This window comes from Choloepus didactylus, chromosome 8, assembly GCF_015220235.1.
Source record: "Choloepus didactylus isolate mChoDid1 chromosome 8, mChoDid1.pri, whole genome shotgun sequence".
Taxonomy (NCBI): Eukaryota; Metazoa; Chordata; class Mammalia; order Pilosa; family Megalonychidae; genus Choloepus; species Choloepus didactylus.
The window spans coordinates 119,523,505-119,550,153 of record NC_051314.1 but is presented as its reverse complement, the minus strand read 5'-3'; the positions used below and the strand labels follow the sequence as shown (position 1 = coordinate 119,550,153).

Genomic DNA, 26,649 nt, shown 5'->3' with positions numbered 1-26,649 from the left:
CTCTTTAAGATTCCTCCTCTACCTTTTGATTAGATCATTTCCATGAAAGTGTGACCCCACCTATCCAGTGATTAGTTCACTGGAGTACTTTAAGAGAGCTCACAGAAAGAAGGAGCTCAGAGAAGCTGAGCGAGACATTTCAGAGAGAAGCTAAGATGTGTAATCCAGAGTTTGCCCCCAGGAGAAGCTAAGAGCCAAGCCAACACAGATGCTTGGAGTCACTGGGAGAAGCAGACAGAGGGACATTTGGAGATGCTAAGCTAAGAGATGAAGCCCACAGTTGGCCCTGGAGAAGCCAAGAAAGGACTCCCAAGTGCTCAGAGAAAAACGCCCCAGGAGAACCAAGCAGAGAGCTGAGAGAAGCTAAGAGAGACAGAAGCCCAGAGACATTTTGGAGAAAGCCGTTTTGAAACACAACCCGGGAGCAAAGGACAAGCAGATGCTGGCTGTGTGCCTTCCCAGCTGACAGAGGGTTCCAGATGCCACTGGCCTTTCTTCAGTGAAGGTGTCCTCTTGTTGATATATTAGTTTGGACATTTTTATGTCCTTAGAACTATAAACGTGTAACTTAATAAATCCCCTTTATAAAAGCCAAAAAAAAAAAAAAGATTCCTCCTCTAACACTACTGTTTAGTTTCCATGATGAGAATGAGGAAACTCATATTGGGAGAAAAGATGTAAAGATCTTGGAGGTCACGATGCTAGGAAAAAGAGCAGGTTCTTAAAACAGAAATCTCCGAAATGTGGCTGGCATCTGGGCTTTTGTTCTGACCATTTGAGGCCATTTCCCCCCTGGGGGCCACCAAGTCCTAACGAGGTTAATTAGAGTTAGATTGTGTGAATGACAGCACACAAATGAGAACTACTAAAATGAAGAGGGCGGCGAGGAAATTCTGTCTTGGGTATTCCGATACCCTGAAAACGGCTTTCTCCTTCAGTCTGAGTCAAATCCTCACACGCAGATTAGGACAAACCAGCACCGTGACCTTGCAGGGCTGGATACTGTATGTCTTGTTTGCAGGGATCTATCTGCATGAGATGCAGGATCTGGAAGCTTTTGTCTTCAGTCTTACACATAAATATTCATTCGTTTACTCCTGATTTTACATTTGAATCGCAAAAAGAATCAATGCCCAAGTGCCACTCAGGGCTTCTAGGCCCCCAGGAGAAAAGGTGGGAGGGCTGAGGACACAAGGGAGACTCTTGGACTCTGCTACTGATTAGGAGGAGGTGGAAGAACGTCAGATTTCTGAAGAGACCCTTTTTCACCTACCCAGAACCTTCTCATTATCATTATCACTGTCAGTACCCTCTATTTTAATGGTACATTTTTTCTTATTATTGACTTTTTTTTTTTGATGTGCAGTCCTATTACGTTTAACCCATGTATAGAATCTTATAACTACTACTGCAATCAGGATGCAGAACAGCTCCATCACCCCAGAAAACTCCCTTGTGCTATCCTTTTCTGGTCACAGCCTCCCTTTACCCTCCAGCAACCACTGATCTGTTCTCTATCTCCCTAGTTTTGCCTTTTCCAGAATGTCACATAAATGGAATCATAGAGTACATAACCTTTTGAAACTGACTTTTCTCACTTAGTGTAATGCCTCTGAGATTCATCCATGCTCTTGCATGTATCTCTAGTTCATTCCTTTTTATTGCTAATTAGTATTCCATTGCAGAGATGTGCCCATTTGCTAATCCATTTGCTCACTGAAGGACAATTGGGTTACTTTCATTTTTTTGGTGATTATGAATAGAGTTGCTATAACATTCGTGTACAGGTTTTTGTGTGAACGTAAGTTCTCATTTTTCTAAGGTAAATACTCAGGAGTGGGAGTACTGGCTCATATGTCCCTCCCAGCCCCACTGCAAAGTCTTTTTACATCTCTTCTTTCTTTTGATCTTTCCAATTTTCCTATGAACTATAAGTAAGTACAGCAACTATTGTTATCTTCACTAACCCAGAGGCATTTCAGCAACGAGTTCAGCCTGTTACTCCATCTTCCCATAATAATGTCTCATAGCCTAAGTAGGATGAGTGAGTATGTGTGTGCAAACCACTCTGAGCAACACCTGAAGAGTGGAGGAGGTGGCCGGAGGAAAGCAGGCCTCCTTCCTCTCCCATCAGGATCCCTTACTATGCCTAAAGAGGGGAAAAACACCAAGAGGTGACTTTCTGAAGGTAGGACCTCCTTCACTTTTCCATGGTCCATAAATGTTGAGGCAGATATGAAGAGGAGGTAATTGGTCCTTACGTTGAAAGGACAATATACTGATAAAACAATAATTATGCACATGAGATACGAGCTCAAAAGAAAAGATCTAAGTTCAAATCTGACCTCTACCACTTATTAACTGTGACTTAATAAAAACTCACTTAACTTTGAAACGGAATTTTAGTGATGTCCCAAAAGGAGACAGAAGGTATAGCATCCCATCACAAATCCTTCATTCCAAAACATCGGGTCGAGGAAAGCCACCCGGTACCCTGCCATGGAACAAGCTGGCTGTGGATATAGGGACGGATTAGAAAGTCAGACTTTCCACCCTCATGCAAGTTAGAATCTGAGATAGAGATGGGAGAAAAAAAATTTATATTTCATTGTAAATTATTCTTTGGAGAGAATATTCAAATTCATTCAAAGCAGGTGTCTGAATTGTGAGAATAAAGTTAGAGGATGTAGTGGGAAGATAAAAATATATAATAAAAGCACCAAAATTAGTCCAGTTCTCTTCCTGGGCCCCTGGAGAACCTGATGCCTTTTTGCTGCCACAAGAAAGTGAGCTAACGTACAGTAAGCACTGAACGCATGAGTCATTTCTGCTCTTTCTCCTCTTATTATTATCAGTGTCACAGTTGTCCAGAGAGGCAAACACACTTAAGGTTGCATGTGGAGAAACGTGGATGTGCATGTGAGAAAGCTGGGAAGTTTGTCCTTCCCCTGCCTCTGGCTACACCAGTGCTCCTGAGCATGTCTTCAGTGCTCCTGAGCACATCTTCACTGCTCTGTGTGGGCTCTGTGTGGCTGTATAAGGAGCCCTTGGCCTCTCTGAACTTGGTGTGGAGCTGGGGGTCCTAGGATAGTCCCTGTACCCACCCTCCTGCTGTGGCCCAAACAAGAACATGCAGAAAATATAATACCAGTGCTTCAGATTTCTGGAATTGAGTTAATTATCAGTTTTCCTCACAATGAAGGTCTTAAAATAATAAAGAAGTAATTTATTCTTGATTTTGTAAAATTTGAATATATAAGCTGTGCCAGTTTGGATGTATTATGTCCCCCAAAACTCCATGTGCTTTGATGCAATCTTGTGGGGGCAGACAGATTAGTGTTGATTAGGTTGGAAACCTTTGAGTGTGTTCATGGAGATGTGACTCAATCAACTGTGGGCAATACTTTTGATTGGATAATTTCCATGGAGGTGTTACTCCACCCATTCAGGCTGGGTCTTAATTGAATCACTGGAGTCCTGTAAAAGTGTTCACAGACAGAAGGAGCCAAGAGAGACACTTTGAAGATGGCACAGGAGTTGAGGGTGAGCTGGAACACAAGCTGGGATTAGCAGACACCAACCACGTGCCTTCCCAGCTGACAGAGCTTTTCCAGATGCCATTGGCCTTCCTTCTCTGAAAGTATACTTGCGTTGAAGCCTTCATTTAGACATTTTTATGGCCTTTAGACTGTAACTTCGTAACCAAATAAACCTCCTATATAAAAGCCAATTCATTTCTGGTATTTTGCATAATGGCAGCATTAGCAAACTGGAACATAAGCCTTAATAAATATTTCCTAAAATATCTCCTAATGTCAGAAAGTGACATTATAGTGCATGTTTGCTAGCTGAGGTTTGGTCCCTGAGCTGGTAGAGCCAAGGAAATGGTTTTATTAAGGTCATTACTTTTCTGTCATAACCTGTACCCTGAAGTCTTAGGTGTCTGGCAAAGTCCTGTGCCTGGCCATCAGATATCATCACCAACATACATTTAATGGGTATAACCCATATATAAGCCACTGAGCTTTGAAAATGAGGATCCACGAGGGAACAGATACAATTTCTACTATAAAGTTTCATAAGGGATAATAAAAATAATATAATGACAGCAGCTGTTAACACTTCTTTAGCCCTTACTATGTGTACACAATTTACATATAGTAACTCATTTAGTCTTCCCATCAACTTTAGGAGATAAGTACTATTATCCTCTTATTTAACAGACAAGGAAACAGACACATGGAGAGCTTAGTAATTTGACTAAAGCCACATAGCTAGAAACTAGCAGAATAAGGGTTCTCATCATTAACCACAAAACACATCACAAAGTTCTACACTCATCGAAAAGATGCTCAGCAAACCTGTATAGACTAAAAAGAACAATGACTAAACGAGTATGTCAAGCTCCAAACAGGAGGTAAGGAAAGTAATGGCTATGGAAGTTTAGAGGGAGCAGAGATCATCCTGAGGGGGTGGAGTGGAGGAAGTTATACAGAGGAGGGCAAGATGGAGCTGACTTCCACAGACCAACTGAGATTTAAATAGGCAAAAAAGCCAAGATGCAGCGGGACTTGAGCACACTGCTTTAACTGCAGTTGGTAGGAATGTGCATACACGTAAACAAGGAATGCTAAGTTAGAGCAGTCGGTGGAAGCCGTACAATAGAGCACACCAAAGGATCAAGCTGAGGAAGGACCGGACGTGCACACCACAGTGCTTGGGCGTAATTATTCAGTTAAAGCAATATGGCTTGAAGAACCAGAGAGGCTGCAGAAGGGAGATTGACCAGAAAACGACTAAAGTCTTGGACTATTTTCAGGGGACTATAATGGGAAGAATAAATCAAACAAACATTAAAATGGAAGCCATGAAAGAACCCAAGTCTGCCTATATATTCAAAAGAATGAAGGAGAGGCGGCAGCTGAGTCAACCTCATCCCTATCTCATCTCCTTGCCCATTCCCCAGCAGCCAAGCCAGCCTCCTTGCCATTCCTAAACACACCAGGCAAGCTCCTGCCCTTGAGTTCTCTTCTCTCTGCCCAGAAAGCCCCAGATATTCCACATCTGTACTCCCTCACTAACTTCAGGTTAGATCAACAATCATTTCACAGAGGCCTTCCCTCACCATCCAATTTAAAACAGCAGCTCTCCTGCCCAACACTTTGCTATCCCCCATCTCTGCTGTATTTTTCTCCATAGCACCTAACGTTGCATATAATTGACTTTTTAATTTGTTTTCTGCCCTCCCTCCTTTAGAATGTTATCAATACAATGGACAAGATTTTGTCTGTTTTGATCACTGTTTTATCTCCTGTACCCAGAACAGTACCTGGCACTTAGTAGGCTCTCAAAATAAGTGAATGAGCAAATGAATGAATGAATGAATGAATGGACTAGCACACAGGTGGTTACAGTTATCGTGTAAAAAGTCATTCAAAGTGCACTCCTTACTGGCAACACCAAGTTGAGCATGATTATTCCTCAGGTAGACTCCTGTTCTAGCATCCCTGGGGAATAAGGAGTTAACTTGCCCTTGTGCCAGCTGAGGACAGCTTACCTTGCACCCTTCCCATTTTTCCTTCAAAAAATATAACAGATCTGAGATACCATAAGAGCTTGTCAATTTAGGACTTGAAAATGCATATGAATATTTCTTTGGCACCAAAACGTGACAGAGTTGGAGATAATTATGATAACAGGAGATGGACTGAAACAGAGGTGTGAAGACAGAGGCATTTGAGTTTTATTCTTAAGTCATCCTGTGTGTGACCAGTGTCTCCTGGGTGGCCTTGGTCGCGCTCCTTCAACCTGCTCTCAGGCAGATGGATCTGGAGAGTGCAGAGGACAGAGCCAGCTATTTTATATAAAAGCTGTGAGTGCTAGCAAAGAAAGATAGTCTTTAAAGAAGTAAAAGATGCAGGTGGATTCACCATGGAAACTGGACTTCCGGAGCCGCACTAGAAGCCTCAGCAGTTCATACACATTTGGGGGGTAGGTGGAGGGGGGGAGAATACTGAAGGTTATTTCCAAGATTTCCATATGCAAGACATCCCACTGGAATTTAGGGTGCTTTGGCTGTTAGTATGATGACCAGAGGTTCCTAACACAGTGTCAACATCTTCAGAGTCACTAAGCTGGGGTGGGGGTGAGGGTAGGCTTGCCAAGAGGTCTGAGTCACACAGGGGCTGGGAAAAGTGAGGATCCAGGGAGAGGCGATCCAGGGAGATGCAAGCCAGGGAGATAGGCACACCTCTGCTCTCCTGGCAATTGATCAAATCAGTTAATTCCAAACTGAGAAATGGAAATGCCAGCATGTGCACACACTGTCACATGGTGACCCATTTATAGCACAGCAGAACTTCTTGCTTTGGTCAGTAAAGCCAGCCATACATGGGGGACGTTCCAGTTTATGGAATGTCAGCAGTGGGAGGGAGCCTTATGATCCCGCCGTGCACACTGTTTCCCCTTCTGGGATTCACAATGGACCTCCACAGGAGAGGTCTCTGACAAGTCTTTTGGTAAAGAAACTCATTTAACCTTGACAGGCATTTTCCCTATTTTTCCATGGGTTTTATTTTTATAAAGAAAATCCATTATGTCTCCCAGAACACTCGTGGGCTGTGAAATTTGGCTTGAGAAATGCTGATTGAGTGACTTGCTTGCTGTACAGTGGAGGAAAGAGAGGCCTGGGGCAGTCTATTACCTGTCCAAGACCAAGCGTCTGTACCCTCTTCCTGTCCCCTCCCTCCCCTCCTTCCTTACTCCACACGCACACATTGGGTGTCTGCTCCGTGCCAGGCACAGTGCTACAGAGTCAATGGCAGGATGAGGCAGAAGCTTCTATGCCCCAGTCCTTCAGGGCTAATGGGAATGGACCTCCGATTACAGTATTAACATAATTAATATAATGTGGCTATTATAAATGTGGAATATCAATAATCATACTGGCAGAGGAATGGAATTTAATTTTTCCAGTTGACTTTTACTTTCACCTTGTTGTTGAAGATAATCTAAGTTATAGTAATTCACATTCCACTTTAGGGTTATCATGTATTCAAACACATTCAATGCACACCTCTGTGCATCATGATACAGGGATGTGGACACTATGCAGCAATTTAGATACAAAAGATCACAGATGACCTAAGAGACTATATTTACACAAAAACTGAACCCTCATGTAAACCATGGACTACAGTTAATGGTACAATTATAATGATATTCTTTCATAAATTGTAATGTACCCCACTAATGCACTAATGTTAATTGGGAGGAAGGGGTAATAATCTTTGCTTGATTTTTCTGTAAACCTACAACATCTCTACTAAAAAATAAAAAACAAATAAAAATAGATTATATTTAATATGTACTTATTTCAGGAAAATCCTAGACATTGTCTTTACTTTTAATAATTCCTTTATAAAAGCTTGTTTTGTTATCTTTTTCCTGGGAAAAGAAGAAAGTAGAACTGGTATGGTTATTTCAGGGTTGATACCTTTTGTTAAACAAGCGCTAGGAAAATAGAAAGCACTGCCATGAACACTTGGCTGATGGAGAAGCTGAGGTCTCACTATTTAGAGGCTGATGCAGGCTGAAGACATGGGGACATGGAGGGGCCTGCTGTGCTGCTGTTCTCATATCAGGGATGAGGAGTAAATATCTTGCCAAATAAGTCCTGAAATAACTTTAAAATTTAAGATCTGGCAAGCCACCAAGGTAGTACAGCTCTTCATTTATTCCATTCTCTTCTTAAATACCTGTGAGGTTCAGATGGTTTGATAGAAGCAGAAGATACAAGGTGAGCAAATTTTACCTGGGACTGTAAGTGTCAGGTATTTCTTATTTTCATTATCCTCTCTTCCTTCTCCCCCATCCATCAATTATGAAACTCTCTCCCACTGTTTCTCAAATTCAAATGGCTAATAAAGAGAGGAAAGTATTGGCTTATACGATACACACCATATGCATTATGTAACTATCTTCTCATTCATCCATTCACTGGCTAAATGATTGATTAATTCATTCTTAAACAAATATTTGAACACCCATATGTGTCAGGCTCTATTAAAGTTACTGTGGCTACATCAGTGAACAAAACAGACAAAAATTATTGCCCTTATTAAGGTTACAGTCTATTAGGGAGAGACACATGATATATGTGTCAAAAATTGATGTGGTTATCATATAACATATAATACCATGAATGTAAAAAAAGAAGAATAGACAGTAAAGAATAAACTTATTTCAGGGTCTCTTCTGGACTTTAGATCAGATACTCATCTAGTGGCCTGCCTACAGGGTAGCCTGGGCTCAGACACAATGTTGTCACCATTCCCTGGAAATTCTTGTCTCTAACAAATTAACATCTGGAAGCCCTTTCCTCTTTGAATGTGGATCCACTGGCTTGGTCTGATATGAATTTTCAGAGGAACAACTTCAGTTTTGCATCAGATTAACATATTGACATTTAATTTTCCACTTAAAATGAAACCCAAAGTGTGTTTCATCCAAGACTCAGACAAGAGACTTTTTCTAGAATAAGCAAATGGGTTTAAAGGATAGGATTACTGGCAGGATAAGTTGCCTGTGAACTGCAACATAAATTTGGGAAAATAATCTAGATGTATCCAATTCACATTTACACTTTTAAAATCCTTGTCTGAGTAGACATAATTAGAGGGAAACATGGTCAATAACAAGGTTTATTTTCTCAGCTACCTCTCAGGAAGTTACTTAAATGTTTCTTGTGGAGTGCCATGATGATTCTATGACACTGGATTCTTTTAATGGCTCTGAGTGCATGTATCATGTTCCCTTTTACAACAGGTTTTAGAGAAGTAAACTGACTTGAAGATTATTTGTGAAATTCCAGATTGGAAGGCAACTGACTGAAAGGAAGTAAGTCTATATACCAGGCCAAAGTTAGCTATAAAGAAAGAAGTTTCTCTTTAATGCTACAGGAGCTTGGGCATTTGGTGAGTTGGGAGTGTAGAGTATCTTAGTAAACACAGAGAGAAGGGTCTTATTTTCTTTAACAACTTAGATAATAGGATGGAAAACTTGCTCTTCAAATCTAGATGACACCAAATTGGATTGGATGGCTGGCCACTTGGGAAACAGAATTAAACATCAAAACAATAAGTCTGGCATGGTGAAAGGGGATATTAAATGGATGAATTCAATTAGGAAGCATAAAAAATAACTCACAGGATATAAAACCACTGCACCACAGCAAGAAAGGACAGGAATTGGCTTTGTCAAAAGCATGGTTAACAAAGATCATGGCGCCTTAGTGGGCCACAAAGATGCAAGTGTCAGAAATGCATCTGTGTAGCAATGCTATCTCAGTAGGGAGCTTATAACAGGAGGCTGAAGAGCAATGTGCTATTGTGGAATGTGGGCTGTGGAATGGATGTAAGGCCCAATGTGCAGCAGTAGGAGGGCTTTATGACCACAGTGTGCAATCCTCTATAACTCACAGTAGAAATATTGAGAAGGTTCAGAGAATGATTAAAGGTGAGGGGAACAATCCCTGTAGTAAAAGGTTAAAAGGGTTCATTTAACCCTGAAAAGGAGCACCCGAAGAAATTCCTTTGTCGCTGTACTTGCTAACCTGCGTTCTAAGTACTGTGTAAGTGTTGTCTCTCTCACTGGAACTCTGAGACTGGCATTGTATAGCACAGGTAGGGTATACAATTTTGGGACATACATATACAAAAAACTTATCTGCTGATTATTTGAAATTCATATACAGAATGCCCTGTATTTTATTTCCTATATCTGTCAATCCTACCCACAGGCAGACTAGTAACCCTCCAAACAACAATTGTTGAATCAACTGCTACCCTGTGCTAGGCATTATGCTAAGTGCAGAGAATGTAATAACTTAAATACAAAGCCAGATAGATGGCTTTCATTAATCCAAAGAACTGAGGGGGTGTCCTTGCTTCAGCGGCACATATACTAAAATTGGAACGATACAGAGAAGATTAGCATGGTCCGTGCGCAAGGATGACATGCAAATTCGTGAAGCGTTCCATATTTTTTTTTCTGTATATGGGGTTAGTATTGTTTTTGCAACTGTTCCTATAACTTTGAATTTATTTCAAAATAAAAAAAAAGTAAATGAACAATGGGGGCAGGAGGGAAAGGGGATGTTTGGGATGTTCATGTTTAGTTTAATTTTTATTTTATTTTTTGGAGTAATGAAAATGTTCAAAGATTGACTGTGGTGATGAATGCACAACTATATGATGATACTGTGAACAACTGATTGTACACTTTGAATGACGGTATTATGTGAATATATCTCAATAAAATTGCATTAAAAAAACAAAAATAAAAAAACAAAAAAATAAACTAGAGGAAGGGATAGAAACAGACAAGATAGAATTTAATAAAGGATGATGATACTGAATCTCTATCTAATTTTCATTTTCTTAGTTGCTGGGGTATTAGAATAGCTAGAAGGAAATAACTGAAATGATGGAACTGTAACCCATAGAATCCTTTTGTATATGTTATTGTTCTAGTTTGCTAATGCTGCGGAATGCAAAACACCAGAGAAGGATTGGCTTTTATAAAAAGGGGGTTTATTTGGCTACACAGTTACAGTCTTAAGGCCATAAAGTGTCCAAGGTAACACATCAGTAATTGGGTACCTTCACTGTAGGATGGCCAATGGCATCCGGAAAACCTCTGTTAGCTGGGAAGGCACGTGGCTGGCATCTGCTCCAAAGTTCTGGTTTCAAAATGGCTTTCTCCCAGGACATTCCTCTCTAGCAAGCTTGCTCCTCTTCAAAACGTCACTCACAGCTGCACTGAGTTCCCTCTCTTTGAGTCAGCTCATTTATATGGCTCCACTGATCAAGGCTCACCCTGAATGGGCGGGGCCACGCCTCCATGGGAATATCTCATCAGAGTCATCACCCACAGCTGGGTGGGGCACATTCCAAGCAAATCTAATCAGCACCAAAACCTCTGCCCCACAAGACTACATCAAAGATAATGGCATTTGGGGGACACAATACATTCAAACTGGCACAGTTATATTTCACAATAAGGAAATAACTGAAACTATGGTATTGTAATTCATAACAACTTTGGAAATTTCCTATATAACTTGTTAAATCATACTTAGAAAGATATTTTTTTTTTGTATAAATGTTGTATTCACAATAAGGAAATAACTGAAACTACGGAACTGTAATCCATAATATTCTTTGAAATTTGCTAACTACTTGTTAAAGTTCATTTGGAAAGTTGTCATTTCCATGTATATATGCTATATGCTACAATAAAAAAATAATTGAAAAAAATAAAATAAATAGAGGTATAGATATTAGAATGATGGTGGATTTCTCATCAGAAACCATGAAGGATACAAGGAAGTGGCACAAGATTTGTAAAGACTGAATGAAAAATACCCCTGTATGCCCAGAATTCTGTATCCTATAAAAATATCTTTCAGGAATGAAGATGAAATAAAGTCATTTTAAGATGAAAAAAACTGAGGGGAGGTGCAGGATTCTGGGAGAAGGCAGAATCTAGATTGAATAAAGTTCTTACAAAAAGTAGGAGGGGTTTCTGGATAGACTTTCTGAGATGAAGCAGCACAGTTACAGGCCCTTGTTTCAGGGCCCCAGCCTTAGCCAGGGGCAGGGTGGCAGCTGCTAAGGACTCCTGAGATTGACTGTGTTGTTGGACATGAAGCTCAATGCTGACAAAAGGCCTAGAGGTAAAGTGCTTACACGGAGTTGCTCTGATATTCCTATACCCTGTGCCAGTAAGTGGTATATAATAGATATTTAGGATCTGTCTGCTGAATGAATAAATGAAGAGTAGATAGTGAGACTGAAGAGTAAGGGAACTGATTTCCATCCCTTAGAGAACCTCATTACTTTCTAGACGCATCACACAGACACATAGGATAAGACACATCAATAGGGACCACAAGTTAACTATGAATTGGCCAGAAGAGATCCCAGGTGGTATAGAAGATGGGAAGAAAAAAAAACAAAGATGGGAAGAAAGCTCTGTGGGGTAGAGGAGCTTCCATGACTGAAACCACTAAGTCTCTGGCTCTCCCAAACCCACATCCAACTTAACATTCGGTGAATTTTCCAAATGGTCAGTGGCCATTAGGGAGTCAGTATTTATTTCATTAGTGGAAGATTATAATTGACAGAATAGCAACTGGATATAACAATAAGAATATAACTTCTATTGCAAAATTAACTAGTCAAAATGAATATTAATTAGAAACCAAGAATGTTATAAATTCTCTGGTGTCATCAATAGTTGACAGTGAAGCTAAGGCTCTTCCCTAAGTTCCAAGAGAGCTCGAGGTGGTACAAATTAGGTTCGCTTTTTCTGAGAATCTGGAAGGACAGACAATTCTTTTGCAGAACAGACCATGCATCCAGGGAAGACCCTGTGAGAGACCCCGTTTTGTACTATGTCTACTCCTGCAAGAAACAGTTTATCTGGGGCAGGGTCCACAGTCAAACAGAATCACATTTAAAGTTATTGCTTTGTATCACAGTGATGGGCTACAGATACAAATTCAGAAAACATTCACTGAGCTCTCATGATGCACTTAGGAAGCTGCTGGGGGCTTCCACTCAAAAGACCCATGAGGGTGGCTGTAAAGAGGTACTGGGCACCTCTCAGCCCATGGCAGATGCCCCTTTCCAGGCATCTTGTGATCCACAGCCATTTCCAGGGAGTCTAAGCACTGCAGAGTGACCTCCTTGTTCTCCCTTCACCCCTTTCCAGTCCTGACATATTACCTGCCCTCCACTCACCCCACCCCCACCCAGTATCTCCCTGAAACAGCCAAGTGCTAGAGGCAGGGAGGGTAAAGGAAGGACTGTGAGGGGTGCTCTAGGCTGGCTAGTAGCAGTTGGTCTGTGGCTTTCAAGGCATGAGCTAATCATCTACTGGAAACAGCATGGGATTCATGGGAAGGATCTGCCACAGGATCAAAGCACTGACACACATTGAGGGTTTAGTACGTGAGGTACTGTTCTAAGCACTTTACAGGTATCACCTCACTTCATCAGTGTGACAGCTATGAGGTAAGTAACATTTTTATCCCCATTTTATAAATTAGGATACTGAGGCACAGAGAGATTTAGCTACTCAGCCAGGTCACAGAGTGTCTTAGTGACAGAGTCTTAGTTTTCTTTTTAGTAAAGTAGAGATAACATCTACTTAAAAGTTTTGGGAGAGAAGTAAATGAGACAAAAATATAAAGGTTGGTAGTCCAGGGCATGCAACCGAATGGTTATTAGTGACTGAGGCCTGTGAGATTGAAACTTGATGTGATCTATATAATGATTACCACAGATGGGGGCCATGGTTTTAACATTACAAAAAAACACATAATACAGAGGTTAATTTATTTTTTGGCTTTGAATGCAATTTTTAACAGGCAGACTCCAACCTATAAACATGTGGTCCACACTAGTTCATTTATAAATTTGCTGTTCAGAAACAGAAATACTTTCCCATAGAGAAACAATATGGTAAATGGTTAGCTCATTAGTGGCAATTTAATAAATGAGAGAGCAAACCTTTAGTGTTAATATTATTAGCCTATTTTCTGGGAACATTCATCCATTTAGCAAACTTCTCTGAGGTGCCAGGTACTATCCCAGGTGCTGAAGAGACAGAACTATTGGAGTAACTGTTGTTGCCTCAAAGAAATTACAATCCAGTGGAGGAAATTAGGCGAGTCAGGCTGCTGTAGGAAGACAAGGGTGGGGAATCTGGGAATACGGTGGTGGTGGGTGAAGAAGTACAGGAGTAAAGGGGAACAAATTCTGTTGCTTGGGTTCAGGGCTAGCCACTGTACTTCACTTTCCATACCTACACCCTGCTTCCTGGGCCATTGTGCTCTCCCAAGCTCCCCACCAGGGCCTCTAAACCTGACAGTCCCTACTTTCCTACAGTTTGTGGGACTTATTCTGGAACATGCGTAATTCCATAACACTTCCAACTGAAAAGTGAAGTTGCATCATGAAGACTTTATTTCAGGAGGACCTAGGAAACTGCCCTCCTTCCCAATGCCAAATTCCTCTTAGTCCCCGCTCCATGTCACTGAGAACACAGCTGCCCATCAGAAATGTCCCTCACTGCTGTGCACAGAAATGTCCCTCACTGCTGTGCAGACGGTCTGTCTGGCTCATACCCCTGCCAGTGGAGAGGACCAGGTTGACAATTACATAATTGTGTTAAAAGCCTATTTTTTGATGACTGGTGGTTAAGAGGCAAGATTGTAATTTCAATTCAAGAGGAGATTCTGAAGTGCTGGGGCAAGGTGATAAGGTAAGGCAGTCAAAAGAGAACTAAGTCCTCACAACTGTGATTACTGGGGAAATAAAATAACTCTTTCTCTGCATGTAGTAGTCCCGAATGAATGAATGACTGAATGGCACAAGCCTTTTTCAAATTAATTAATCTCATGATATGATATAAGTGTCCATTCATTTCTTCCTCTGTGAATGTTGATTGTATTTGTGCACTTTGATTAGTGGATCAAGCTTACATGTGACCATAGGTTTTCCAAGTATCAGTACATTTATGGCCATACCTGACCCCAAGCTTGCCCATCATGTGCTACGAAATGCATTATGGTTGTCAGATCAGAGGGATGTGGAGGGAATCAAACTATGCTGTCCACGCTGCTTGAACTTTGAATCGTGTCTGAGCTGACAGTGACCTTCTAGGTCCAGGCAGAGTTGCACCAGGGTAACCCTGCCTGGTGCTGAGAACCCTCATTGACTTTGCCTCTGCCTCCATCTCCCCTTGAAGCCTTCTCATCCTTTTTACATCAGAGAGTTAAAGCAACTCCTCTGGCAGCAGCCTCTCTTCATTAGCAATCTGGAATCGCTGCTGTGCTGAAGGCTGCATTGTTCTTCAGTGTTTGAATATCAATTTGCATAATGAAGCAGGTGAGAGTGCCTCTTGCCTGTTCCAGCAGCCCTGATTGGCAGAGAGAAAGGGATTTGTACGTAATTGGCCGCAATTAATTTGACGCGCTTTTATAAGGATAAAAAGAAAAAGCAGAAAATTGCTTGGTGCTCCGAGTCAAAGCCACATCTGCACGCTCTGTGGTGTGTGTGTGTGTGTGTGTGTTTGCAGTGATGGGCGGGTGTGTTGTGTAAAGGCATGTGTGTTCAAGTATTTTTTTTTTTTCTGGGAGCAATAAAAGGCTCACTCGCCAGAGGTTCTGCCCCAGAGATCTTCTGCTGCAAAGTCCTTCATAACGCAGTGCTGTTAGCCATCTTGTTCAATTTGTATTTGAGGCCACTAGGAAACATCATTAGAAACCACAGCATTCTTCTTTCAGTACCAGGATGACACCCAGCTCAATATCTCTTTTGTACCCCGTCCAAAAAAGGCTGAGTCCCAGCTGTCTCAGGGTCTGTTGGCAATCAGCTCTTGCAAGCAACTTAACTGGCTAATACTTAAAGCAGAGCACACTGTGGTGCTAGTGATAAGCTGGGACATGAGTGAGGGAGTTTCACAGAATTAAATATTTAGGAAATTTAATATCAAGGTGGATTTTAGCCTTAAGCTACTCATGGTCTCTTTGCCACCAGTACTTTGTTAACAGTAAATTGCTTTGCCCTCTAAGATGAGGATGGAGGGAGAGAGTGGGGTACATTTTCTTCTCCCTTTTTTTTCTGCCCTTTAAAGAGAAGGTTCCTGAGAATGAGATCTTTTTCATTCTAGCTGGATTAACTATGTATATTAATTACTATCTAGATGAGAGAACATATTGCACCCTGCAACACTTAATTTCTCTTTGATTAATTCATCCAGTCAACCCTCACTAAGTAAGTGGCTATTCAATGTCAGGCCTTGTGCAAGGACTGTGGGCAAAGAAGTGAAGACAACAGAGATCTTGCTGGAGACACTCCTAGGTTAGGGTGAACAGAAGTCTCTTCACTGTTGCTGTGTACTCACAGCTGGGTAGAGAAAGTGGTCTCTGGCCTGAGCCCCATAATCACATCTTAACAATCTGAGAAGCCAGACCAGAGAGGGGCCCTATGGTAGGGGCTTTACTGGATTTTGCCGCCTCAGGCCGTTGCCTCTAGAAGCATCCCCCTCCTTCCTGTGTCCAACAAAGAAGATGGGGCTACAGCAGTGCAGTGTAATGTGGCAGATACAGGTTTTGGTGTCAGCTCTCCCTGAACCAAAATCCTATCACTTCCTATTTCTGTGACTTTTGGTCAATTCACTTAACCTTACATGACTTTCCTCATCTGTAAATTGATGCTAATGATGCCTATCTTAGGGTGGGCATGAGGATTAAAAGTAACAATACATGTGAAGAGCTTAACTGTGGGCCCGGCACATGGTTTATGTTCAATGAATAGTTCAATAAATGCTCAGTATTTATATAAATAAAGGGCAGAGAAAAATAGAGGGAGCTTTGGCTCCAGGAATCCCAGTGGCTATCATCTAGTAAGTTATAAAAATCAAAGTGAAGCCCTCTCTTACCTATCACAATCTCCTCCCTCTCTGGACTGGGTTGAGAGTTGGCAGTGGCAGGCAAAGGAGACGTCTCCAAAGGCAGGAAAGGACTCACCTAACTGGCACTGCTGTGATCTGGCACTGGTGCTCCTAGGCATGGTGATGCTCAAAGCTGGCTCTTCTTGACAGGCACGTTCAAGGGCTCCCCAGAGATTCTCTCAGTGAGAACACTGGTCCGCAACCCCCTCAGTGCAGTTTGTCACTTGTGTCACTCCCCTCAGCCTTTCCATTGGATGGTGCCCTCCTTATTCTCTCTGTCGAGGTGTCTCGTCCCTGGCAGGAAGCGCTTTGGGCAGGGTCCCTTTGCAAGCACCCCACCCCCACCCCAGGCTGACTCCTTCCCTCCCATATGTCCCAATCTGGTCCTTAGGAAAGACAGATCTGCCCTGCCATGGGGGAAGTGTGGCCCATTCCCAGGGCAGCCAGCTCTCTTTGCACTGCCCCACCAGGCAGCTGGCTCTACTCAAGACCTGCCATCCTTGGACTTCTCGGGTATGGGGCAAATGCCAGTCCCTTTCCTACTCTAACTGCAGGGAGTGAATACCAAGCTCTCTGAAAGGTCCTCTCAAAGCCCCTCCAGAAGGTTTTAGGGGAGTGGGAGTACAGGGGAGAAGGCCACAGCCCCTCCAGTAGCTTCCACCGAAGTCCTTTCTCTCGCAATTCCTTTGATACCGTCAGTTTTCTGGCTACTTTCTAGGTAGGTCTTGCACAGGCAAGAGCTTTCACTACCTATAACTTTCTTTCTCGTGAGTTGGTTTGAGAGTGTAGTTTGAAAGGGTCCCCAAGTGACTTTGATACGAACACTCTGCTTTCCTCTACCCCATACCCAGCAGCCGCTCCCCTGCTGTTGCCCACTAGAAAGCACTGCTCTTATAGACTCACCATATGATTAATATGAGGACCCGAAACCCTGATCTCCTTCCTCCTGACTCGTCCCTCTAGAATAATGGCCTGAAAATTCAAGCTGCTCCCACCTTGAGGGAGCTTGCTTGCCTGCTTGCTTTCTCTCTTTCTGCTCTGGAGGTTGTCAGAACATACTGGCCTGGAGCCAATGCTCTGACCCTCTGAATCAAAGCTCCCAAATAGGATTGGATTAACATACTGGAGGAAACATCTGACACCACAGTGTTTACAGAGCATAAGCTGTCTTTAAAAGGCTCTCTGTGACCCATGCTAGAAAGGAAAACTCGACATTAAATTGTAAACTAAAGGACTGGAGCTTCTCCAGCCTCAGGCACTCCCTGCCCATACTGGCCCTACCACAGGCCTAGCTTGGCAGCAAGATTCCAGAATTCTAACAAGCTGCCCCTAGTTCACCGAGGACCTCATCCATTCTTGTTTTCATTACAGTTGGGGGCATCAGAAGAGCAAGAAAGTCTAACCATCCACAAAAGCCCAGCGCCAGCCTGGGCCCCAATTTTCCCTGTGAATATAATTCTGACATCTCTAAAGCCTGATTCATTCTAGGCCTGATGCCTTTGGTTACATATAAATTTTCATGGCTGCATTAATTTGTCTCAAAGGACTCAAACTTAGTTGCCCAGAAGTGAAACACTAATTCTTAATAAATCCTCAACCCGCAAGCCAAGATTTAGTGAGCCTATAAAAGCTTAGCCCTCTTATACAAAAACACTTATTTATAATTTTTGTTTTACATCAGAGAGAAAAGGCTGTTGGGCAACTCTCTTATTTTCCTTTAATGAAAATAAACTTCAGAATGAAGAAACTGCCCTCAAAAGTCATCTAAATAGAACAGCTCTCTTCTCTCAGAACCAGGGCCTCAGCTGTAAGTGGATTACGAGTTCAGTGTGTCTCTAGAGCCATTTGCTCTCCACAGCTGGGAGCGGTGGCCTTACAGGAAAGACCCCCACCACCCCCACCACCACAGACGCACACACGCACACAGTCTGGAAGCCAGCCAGACACATTCAATGATCCGACCAGTTCAAAGAAGGACTCACAAGGTTCTCTCACTACCTGAAGATTAAATACCGCATCCATGCTATGTGTTTTGATTTTTGTTAAATAGTTTGCTGCCTATTGCCAGCTTTCATCTTGGGCCCAGTCCAATTCAATTCTGGTGGGGAAACTGAATTCATACTCATGCTAGTTTTCCTGGATGCTTTTTTTTTTTACAAATTTACGGCTCCAGGAAGCCTCTAGTCCTTTTAATATCTTGCACAGGACTGCAGAGCAACACTAGCTAAGGGTGTTCTGATGCTATTTCTTTCTTTTCTTTTTCTGCTTCCTTCTTTCCCCTTCCTTCTTCTTCCTTCCTTCTTTCCTTCCTCTCTCCCTCCCTCCTTCCTTTTTTCTTTTCTGGCACAAAGATGGTTCAACTAATATTAGCAGAATGAAACAAAGCCTCCTTCTTTTTCCAGTTAATGAAGACAACTTTCCTGAGATCAACTTTGTGAAATTCATGTTCTATACACTTGGGAAAACTTGTGTTCCTTATGTAGCTTTGTAGGTGCCAAGTTACTAATTACCTAGTTTTCTTTATGCAATTTTGGATGCATCATATATGTGTGAGTGTATATACATATATACATACATGTGAGTCTGTGGTCCTGTGTAACAAGAGATTTAACAAGGAAAATACATTCACCCACAAGAACAGAAAGGACACCTGTTTGCCCTAGATGTGAAAAGAAGCACCTGTGCCTGATGGTCAACTAAAGTCCCTTTCAGTTCTGAGATTTGAACAGTGCAGCACAATCCAGCATATGGGAGGGTTGCATTAATAATATTTTACTCCACGGGAAGAACTGTGAAAATGGTACATATCCCCAAAACATGACCTCACTCTCCTATGATAATGACATTATTACTAAGAGGTCTAGTAGAAAGTTGTGTGGGAAGTGTGCACACAAATAATACACCACATGCTGTGAGAAACTCATGTCAATCAGGATCAAAGACAGAGCGACGATGCCTAGGCTTTCCATTGTCTCCCCAAGACGAACTGACACACAGAAGACTCCGTCTGCATGGAAAACCTGTCTGTCTGCAAATTTTCAGTGTGAAGTAGATCAGTTCTAGGCAAAGGAGGTAAGTGAGAAAATGAAGGACTCTGATCCTGCTGTAAGAAATGCTCACTCTGGAAGGATGGGGCAGGGTAGCCGGCAAAGGCGATGGAGACAAATACAAGAAGCACTCAAGTCTACAGAGTGCAACAAGCTCAGAGTATAGGTTATAAGCGGAGGCCTCATGGCCCTGTGTTGGTTTCCTGTGGCTTCTGTACCTAATTACCACAAAGACGGTAACTAAAAACAATGGCAATTTATTCTCACACAGTTCTGGAGGTTGGGAATCTGAGCTTAAGATGTTATCAGGTCTAGAGGATAATCTGTTCTTTGCTTCTTCCAACTTCTAATAGTTCCAGGGGCTCCTTGTGGCTGCATTACTCCAGTCTCTACCTCCTTCTTCACATGGCCTTTCCCTCCGTGTGTTGTCTCTTTCGTCTCTTCTGTGTCAAATCTTCCTCTGCTTGTCTCTTATAAGGACACTCGTCATTGGAATTAGAGCCCACCCAGATACTTCAGGATGGTCTCATCTCTAGATCCTTATACACATCTGTAAAGACCCTTTTTTCCATATACGGCCACATTCACAGGCTCTGGGACATATCTTTTGGGGGCTGCGGTTCAGCTCTACCAATGGCCCCAACAGGACAGTGGAGCTCAGGAGTGAGGACTCCTGTGTGGGAAGTGCTGGAATAATCAGGAGCGGTTGCCATTCAGGGGGAGTGGGGCAAAGAGCAGCCCGGTGCTGTGAAAGGGTACACAGAAAGAAGGAAATAAAGGAGCCTCCGGGGCCCCACTGGGAGCCCAGTAGTTAGCATGGGTCATCTGCATCCTGGGACTGGCAGGGTGACTGCTGCCGGGTCCCACTGGCTGTGGAGCTGAGGTTAGGGACCCCTTGCCTCAGTCAGGATGGACTCAGGAGTTAGGGTTCAACAGGCCCTGCTGGAGGACATCAGTAGACTCATTTGTAGCAGACATGGTGGTACAAGGAGACATGGTGGTAGCAGACATGGTGGTCAAGCCCCAGGGCTTTGTTCTAGATCCATCTAGACAGAGGTCACCACGGCAGGAATGAGGGAGGCTCAACACTTGGGGCAATAGTCCATGCAAGGGACCAGATTGGCTCTGCTTATGTAGCTGTTAAGAAACAAAGGGGCAAGTGTCTCTCCCTCTGCCCATGCATATCCTGTTCCTTATACACTCCCAAGGTGTTCTTCTCGTCACTTCCCCAGACTTGCTGTTGAATTAGCTGTTATAAGAGGACTTGTCACTTGACAGCCCCAGAGGACTCCTGTGCAATGAATCATACCCTTACTTTTTGCTCAGCTACTTAGAAGTCCAGCCAGGCCCTAGTTAGTGAAGCCTGTGCTTTTCCCTGTTAAGCTATTTTTAGGCCTAGTATTCCATGGTCTGACCAAGACAGTTGGGGCCAGGACTAGGGTGTGACAGATCAGGGTAGAGGTCAGCTGCCTGCCTCTGGCTTTCAGCCTAAAGTTAAGAGGGCAAGGGAAATACATTTGAGCATGGAAAGCATGGCCCCATTTCCTCACACATGCTCACACACCATCCAGACACTTCTGTGTACTTGTGTTGTGAAGATGCAGGCTGGTTTTCTTCCAGAACACATATTTACTTATTTGTTTGCATGCTGATTTAAAACTCATATCCTGCCTAATTCCCAAAAGGACATGAGGAAACTTCCAGGCCCTATGGGACTTCTTAGCAACCCAGAATATTCAAGACCTGGAAAAGCCAGGGGGTCCTCATATAGGTGTGTAAGGTTGTCCTCATTGAACCCCCATGTTGCAGGAGAAGATGCTGCCTTCACCAAATTGAAGAGCACCATTATGACGTTTAAAAGCTAATAAATTTCTTTCCTCTGGTTACTCTTTACACCAGTTAAAATGCAGGTATATGTCACACAGGTGGTGGGAATGCGTGAGGCAGGGGCCCTGGCAGCCAGGTACCTAGGGGGAGCTGAGAGCCAGAGGGCAGCAGACCCTGGCTCCTGGCAGCCTTCCTTAACCCTACCTTTAAACCCCACTGACTCCATAAGTAAAACTCCCTTCTCTGTCTTGGTGCCTCTCACTCTCCCACATCCTCGATTGTAGCTTAAAGGTCAGGGTCACCTGATGCCCAGGCTAGAATCCATTTTAGGGTTTATCAGCCTGTCCAAGTTCTGGAAATCACCATTATTTTTTGTTTACATTAGAGCCTCTGAGAGACTTATTGAAGTACAATTGTTAGAATATTATCTAATTATTATGGCTCAGTTAATCAGATAGCTATATTACTTCTAGTAGAGGAAAAGGGTCTGAACTGTTAAGTTTTGACAAGGTAGATGAAAGAATAGGAAGAAGGGGAATTAGCTGGAGAAAGCATCAGGGTCTGAGCTGGGAGACATACTGTTTCAGGGGCCCTGGGCAGTCAGGAACATCATAACGGCAAATTACTTAACCTCTCCAAGCTTTGGTTTCCTCATCTGTAAATAGAGTTTAATAGCACCGTTACATAAGATAATCTATGTAATGTACCTGGCTCAGAATAAGAGCTAGAAAAATAGCTGTGATATTATTATTGTTTGGTGTTTTATTAACAATAATTTTAATTATTATTATGATTGTTAGTACTAATAGTAATCATTGTAGTTGTGCCCTGAGAAGGACTGGGTAAAGTGGATCTCTGCATAAAGTCATCAAAGGAAAGAGTAGGGAAATAAGTGATCAGGTGGGGGCATAGGGCATCAATGCCAAACCTTAGCTATGTCGCAACTTTGCGTGGGATAAGCTATAAGGGAGGCATCCTAGCAGAGTGATTTTAAACCCAAATATACAGGGACTCAAACCTGGGCTCTTGTTACTCAATAATGTGTGACTTTGGGGAAGCTATTTAACTTCTCAGAGTCTCAGTGTCCTGATCTGTAAAATGGGACTACTCATGGCTGTATAAAGCTTATTCATATAGCACATATGTAACATACATAATGTATCTGGCAAACATATACCCTCCTTCGCCTGGCCAAGCACTTTCCCCTTCACGCTGTGGCTAGCAGACAGCAAAATGAGAATTCTTTCTGGACAGGTGGGAAATATGGGCTCATTGTTAGGAGAAGAAAGATGTCACAAGCTTCCTCACATCCTCCTATAACTGAGGAGGTGACTGAATATACAGTTGGGCTGCTAAACGTTAGAACTTGTACCAGTATTTAGTTATGGCATGTCGTGGAATAATTCTGAATTCACTAATGTAATATGCTACCATGAAATGGAAGTCACTCATTAAAAAGAAGTACAAAAATACGTTTTCATGGAAATTTAACTCTGAACATTCTGATTTTGTACCTTAACATAAATGAGATCTGGGTACAATTTTCTGCCTTAAAATTTAACATAATTTTTTTTTTTTTTTAAAAAAAAAAACCTCTAAATCTAATGGCTACAAACATCCTCCTATGATTTGGTATGAGTTATATGAAAGATATGTCATCCCTGATAATCAAAACAAGTTTAGGAACTCTTCTCCATTTTAAATGTTACTTTCCTTGATGGAAATTTAATGATGTTGAAAAAGCATCCTCAAAACCACCTCACTTCCATTCTCAAACTTATTTTTGAAGTTCTTTTTTTCTTTTCTTTTTCTAAATTTAGAGAACGCACTTCTCTCATGAACTGTCATTTCAGTCCTGAGACACTGTTTCATTTAGGTGTTTTGAGTAAAACTAATACGAATTTTGACATTTTAAGTACAAGTTCAGACACAACTTCTGATTTATATTACTATTCCTGACACTGATATGCAGTTATATGTCATTAGATATTTAAATGTTTTCTGTAATTATGTAAATTATGTTGATACTTTCTGGTAGGATGCTTATACTTTATTATTTTGTCATTTGCAAAGTTCTGAAACGTATCAGATAATCATTTTCAAATCAAACATCTCTTAAAGAACTCTTGCTCTCTTGCTGCTTTCTTTGACCACAATGATTAGTCCAGTGCTTGGCACAAGAGGCTCTTAAGTTAATATATTCTCTTTCTCCACAGGCTTTTTCCTTCCCTTCCTTCTTCCCTCCCTTCCTTCCTTTAAGCTTTCTTCTTTCCTTCCTTCCTTTTATCTTTTCCTTTCCCTTACCTTCCCACTTTTTCTCCCTCCTCTATCCTCCCCTCCCTTCCCTTCTATGATAAACAAGTCATGGTACCTGACCTTGTGGAGCTCACAGCCAGGCAGGTACAGGTCCACAGAGTATTATAATACAATGAGGAAGACAAATGTTATCATAAAGACATACATAATTGCTATGACAGAGGAGAGAAATGACTGACTGCCCGGATGAGCCAAGGAAAGCTCAACAAATGATTTCCAATCTGGTCCCTGAAGTGTGAGTAGGACTTTAGTAACTCTAGAAGTGGGGAGAAGAATATTCCAGGTAGATGTGTGGATAGAGGCATGATCAGGAATGGATAAGGAGATAAGCATGTGGAATGTGGAATGCGGGAACCCATGTATTGGGGTATGAGACTGGAGAGATGGGGAACTTTGGGGCTCATTTGCAAAGGGCCTTGAATGCCACACTGAAAATAAATTGCCTCTATTCCATAAGCAATGGAGCCACTGAAAGTCTTGAAGCAAAGAACTGATGGGATCCGACTTTTCACAATATAGAGAACACAGTGTGGAGCACAGACAGGGACACAGCCTTTCTTTTTTTATGCAGCCTAGGACTTCATGTTCTTTCAAAACCACAAAAGGAAAAACAGTTTCCCTCCATTCCTGAAGGCCCATGAGGATATGAGAAATATACTGTGTTCCAAGCAGTTTTCAGAGGCACTTATAGGCAACAATGTGATAAATATGGAAGACCCCCACCTGACAGCCCAGACCCCAGGAAGGGCTGTGGGCCATCCAACCTCTGCCCTATCAATGCATGAGGACATGGTCCTGCCATACTCTGCTACATACTTGAGGGAGAAGACGGAATATTTTCAAAAAAATAAGGAAGAAAAATAAAACAAAAGGAAGACAAATCAGAGAAAGAGATAAAATGAAGGGGGAAACAGAATTATATATGTTAAAGAAGCTTGATTATCTTCTCTACATGCTTTTGAATGTTTTTGGTGAGATGGAAAAGTGAGAACCTGAGCCCCAAAAGAAAATATCTCCTTTGCTTCTCAAAACATTTTCTAAACTACACACAGTTTTATACTGAGGAAATCTCACTCATATGATGAACCATCAACTATCTGATCTATTTAGTCTAAAGACACATCTATCTATCTATCTATCTATCTAATGTCTTCCTCCTGGCAGGTGGGGGTGGAAAATCACATTTTCTAAATCTTTAGGAAATTTGTTAATTTGTAAAAGTTTCCAAAATTTGTAAAAGTCTCCAAAATTATTTAGGGGGAATCCATGAGCTTTACTGGACACTCCATGGAGGTAGCTCTTATTACTAGTCTTAGAACATCCTGATTGTCATGGTCTCAGGAGACAAATCTCCCATGGAAACTGTGATGCTTCAGATGTATTCAGAACAGGTATTGCACCACCCTCACCCTGGAAAGATGGAAACCAGCAGACACTTTCCTTCCTTTCTCAACCACACAGGCAAGCCAGGAAGGTGGCAATTGGTATGGGGGCAACCCATTCATCAACACCACCCAGGGCAATCATCAAGTTACATAGCAGTTACTGCTCTTCAGGAAACAATGTGAGCAACCCTCCTGCCCAGCCCCAGGAACACATGAGTGTGCAGGCGAACAAAGGGAGAGCCCACAGCCCAACACCACTGGGAGGAAAATGAAGGCCATAATCTGTCAGTCCCCTCAGGGTGGGTACGCAGGGGCAGCCTTCTAATAACATGCCAAAACGGGCCGCCCTGTGCTGATGGGCCACCCAGCCATATCCAACAAGAGGTGCCACAAACTCAGAGAGCTGCTCCTACACCAAGCCCCTTATTTGCAACCCAGGGCATACTTGTGGCAACCTTTCACTGAACAGTAGGTAAGCGTGAAGTAATATTATTTCAGTAGGGACACTGATTTGTGCTCCCAATTTAAAGAAATATAAGAAAGAACAGTCAATTCTAAAGGTTTAGAAAATTAACAGGTATGCAAGAACTCCAAGTGTGGCACAGAACAGGATCGAGGGAAAGGTGAGAGGTTCCAAATGGGTCTCTTACCTTTTTGTCACTCAGGCCAGAAACCTGATCCACGTACTCCTCTTGGATCATGAATGCAGCTAAGTTGGCAGTGTAGCTGGCCAGGAAGATGACAGCAAAGAAGGCCCACACGGACACCATGATTTTGGAGGTGGTCCCCTTCGGGTTCTGCACGGGCACGGAGTTGTTAAACACCAGACCCCAGAGTAACCAAATGGCTTTGCCGATGGTGAAAGATGGGCCACCTGGCTCTGGCATGACCAAAAGACAAGGACAGAAGTTAAAACAGGTCACTCATTTAAACCTACAAGTACACAGAACTGGCAAGTCCTGTCCAAAGCAGGAAACCTTCCAACTAAGACCCAGTGCTTTTATCAACTGCAATTTAGTTTGAGAGCAGGTACCTCTCTTCTACTGGGACATTGTAGAAGGCAGAAGAGGGTCCCTTAGCAGAAAGCCAGAGGCCATGGATGTGCAGGTTCTTGCTCCAACCAACAGGCATGATGCAGTCAAGGCAATGGAGGAATGATCTTCCTGCCATCACCCCCCTCGCACATTCCCCACAGAGGACCCTCGAGATCACGTCAAAACTGTATTAGGAAAGTAGACTGTCCTATTATTATCACACTGTGTCCTTATTACCATTGTTTCTGAAATTTATATTTGTATCTAAAGAAAGCATTCAACTTCAAACAGGTCAGCAAGAATTGTGTAGTTTTTTCAATTGCTGTTATAGACATTCTCCAATTCTGACGTTGGATGTCTTCAAATGCACTTTTTCTTTCTTTTTTTGTAGCTCTCAAAGATAATGCATTTGTAAACACAGAAATGATTACAACAAAGATAGCCACAATGAGTGGGTATATATGTATTTATATATAAATCCATGTCCAGCAACTGACTATGGACCTAGGGAGCTAA

At 42.3% G+C, this 26,649-nt stretch overlaps 1 protein-coding gene and 1 non-coding gene across 6 annotated transcripts in view; one reads left to right on the top strand and one right to left on the bottom strand.

The window, feature by feature from the left end:
- The window catches only part of GRIN2B (glutamate ionotropic receptor NMDA type subunit 2B), a 511,855-nt gene that overhangs the window by 67,225 nt on the left and 417,981 nt on the right, over window positions 1-26,649 (bottom strand). For all 5 annotated transcript variants that reach the window (XR_005218349.1, XM_037846031.1, XM_037846030.1 and 2 more), the window contains one exon: window positions 25,750-25,979. Coding sequence is in view for 4 of the 5 variants with exons in the window: in XM_037846031.1 (XP_037701959.1) it covers window positions 25,750-25,979 (230 nt within the window). In the remaining variant the exon portion in view is untranslated. The remainder of the gene's footprint in view (window positions 1-25,749; window positions 25,980-26,649) is intronic.
- Window positions 9,938-10,046, top strand: LOC119543573. Its single transcript, XR_005218639.1, has one exon. It is a non-coding gene; the product is annotated as a U6 spliceosomal RNA (small nuclear RNA).